The sequence below is a fragment of the Aureococcus anophagefferens genome (genome assembly GCF_000186865.1).
Source record: "Aureococcus anophagefferens unplaced genomic scaffold AURANscaffold_356, whole genome shotgun sequence".
NCBI lineage: Eukaryota > Pelagophyceae > Pelagomonadales > Pelagomonadaceae > Aureococcus > Aureococcus anophagefferens.
Genome location: NW_008705879.1, coordinates 264 through 2,460, shown reverse-complemented (window position 1 = coordinate 2,460; position 2,197 = coordinate 264). Strand labels below are relative to the sequence as shown.

The following is a 2,197-nucleotide window of genomic DNA, read 5'->3' as shown; positions in this document are numbered from 1 at the left end:
CTTTGCAGATCCTTTGCCTCGACTGGCCTCGAGGCCTCGGTGCGTCGCCGCGCCCGGATCGTCGCCCAGACCTGCCGCCGGCGGTGTAATCCTCGGTCCGCGCGGCCTCCTCCGCGACTCCCCGACCCGCGGCGCGGCCAGCGACGATGGACAACATCCTCCTGCTCACGGACTCCTACAAGGTCAGCCACTGGAAGCAGTACCCGGCGAAGACGACGACGGTCTATAGCTACTTCGAGTCCCGCGGCGGCAAGTACGACGAGGTCGTCTTCTTCGGCCTCCAGTACTACGTCAAGAAGTACCTCGTCGGCGAGCAGGTCACGAAGGCGAAGATCGACGAGGCGGAGCGGTTCTACGGCGAGCACTTCCCGCCGGGCTTCGAGTTTAACCGCGCGGGCTGGGAGCACATCCTCGAGAAGCACGGCGGCCGGCTGCCGCTGCGCATCAAGGCCGCGCCCGAGGGCACGGTCGTCGGCGCGAAGAACGTGCTCATGACCGTCGAGAACACGGACCCGGCGTGCTTCTGGCTCACGAACTTTGTGGAGACGCTCCTGGTCCAGGTCTGGTACCCGATGACCGTGGCGACGCACTCGCGGGAGCAGAAGAAGGTCGTGGCCAAGTACTTGGATGTGACGGGCGACGTCGCCGGCCTGGGCTTCAAGCTCCACGACTTCGGGTTCCGCGGCGTGTCGTCCGTCGAGACCGCCGGCGTCGGGTCCTGCGCGCACCTCGTCAACTTCCTGGGCACGGACACGGTCGCGGGTCTCGTCGTGGCCAAGGACTACTACGGCGCCGAGTCCGCGGCGGGGTTCAGCATCCCCGCGTCGGAGCACTCGACGATCACGTCGTGGGGCGAGAGCCGGGAAGTCGACGCGATGCGGAACATGCTCGAGGTCTACCCGGCGGGCCTCGTGGCCTGCGTCTCCGACTCCTACGACATCTTCAAGGCCTGCGGCGACCTGTGGGGCACGCAGCTCAAGGACGCGGTGCTCGCGCGCGACGGGTGCCTCGTCGTCCGGCCCGACTCGGGCGACCCGCCGTCGACGGCGATGCGCGTGCTGACCATCCTCGGCGACAAGTTCGGCAAGGAGAAGAACGACAAGGGCTACTGGGTCCTCGACAGCCACGTGCGCGTCATCTGGGGCGACGGCATCGACTACGAGATGATCTGCGCCGTGCTGTCGACGCTCGCGGACGCGGGCTGGTCCGCGGACAACATCGGCTTCGGCTCCGGCGGCGGCCTGCTCCAGAAGCTGAACCGCGACACGCAGAAGTGCGCCTTCAAGTGCTCGTCCATCGTCGTCGACGGCGCGGCGCGCGACGTCTTCAAGGACCCCGTCACGGACAAGGGCAAGGCGTCGAAGAAGGGGCGCCTCGCGCTCGTGGACGTCGACGGGACGCTGACGACGAAGACGCAGTGCGCGCCGGGGCCCGTCGAGGGCGACGTGCTCGCGACCGTCTTCGAGGACGGCGCGCTCCTCGTCGACGACACGCTCGAGACCGTCCGCGAGCGCGCGGCGCTGCCGCCGCTGGACACGTTGCCGCTGCCCCGCGGCAAGAGCGCCGCGCCGCCGCCGCCGTTGAAGAAGCCCGAGGTCCTCGCCGCGTGCCCGACGCTCGGCGGCATGCTCGGCTTCTAGGCGCGCGCGCCGGAGGCCGACCCCCTTTCTCGAGTCTCGCTTAGCACCGCATCTGCGCCTCGGGGACGCTGACGTCGAAGAAGCCGTCGACCTTGGTGATGCGCAGGTCGCCGTCGAAGGCGAAGGTGTCGACGCCGGCGAAGTCCAGCGCGCAGCCGCGGTCCCGCGTCACGGAGCCGCAGTGCCACGCGGCCGCGGCGCCGTCGCCGGAGAAGAGCGGGTAGACGGCCGTCGCGCGGAGGTCGACCTCGGAGAACGTCGCGTTGGACGATTCGCAGGCTCGCTCGAGGGCGCTCTTGGACGTCACCGCCGGCGTCCCGTGGGGGTCAGTGACCTCGAAGGCGTCGGCGAAGAGGTCGACGAACGCGGCGCAGGCGCCCTGCGACTGGAGCTCGAAGTAGGACTTGACGACGACCTCGACGGCGCCGTTCGGCGCCGCGTGGAGTGAAGTGGCGACAATGGCTGCTAGGAGCGCATAGCTGAGCAGCCCCATGCTTCTCGGGAGTTTCCCCTCAATGTTGCACGGCAATGAAATCAGGTTGAAGCTCTCGAGCTCT

At 68.7% G+C, this 2,197-nt stretch overlaps 1 protein-coding gene across 1 annotated transcript; it reads left to right on the top strand.

Annotated features, from left to right (window-relative positions):
* Positions 1 to 91: 91 nt before the first annotated feature.
* On the top strand, positions 92 to 1,698 carry AURANDRAFT_39495 (hypothetical protein; the record flags this gene model as incomplete). Its single annotated transcript, XM_009044495.1, has 1 exon — positions 92 to 1,698. One exon carries the CDS (start codon positions 147 to 149, stop codon positions 1,638 to 1,640), a length of 1,494 nt encoding a protein of 497 aa, XP_009042743.1.
* Between the last annotated feature and the right edge of the window lie 499 nt (positions 1,699 to 2,197).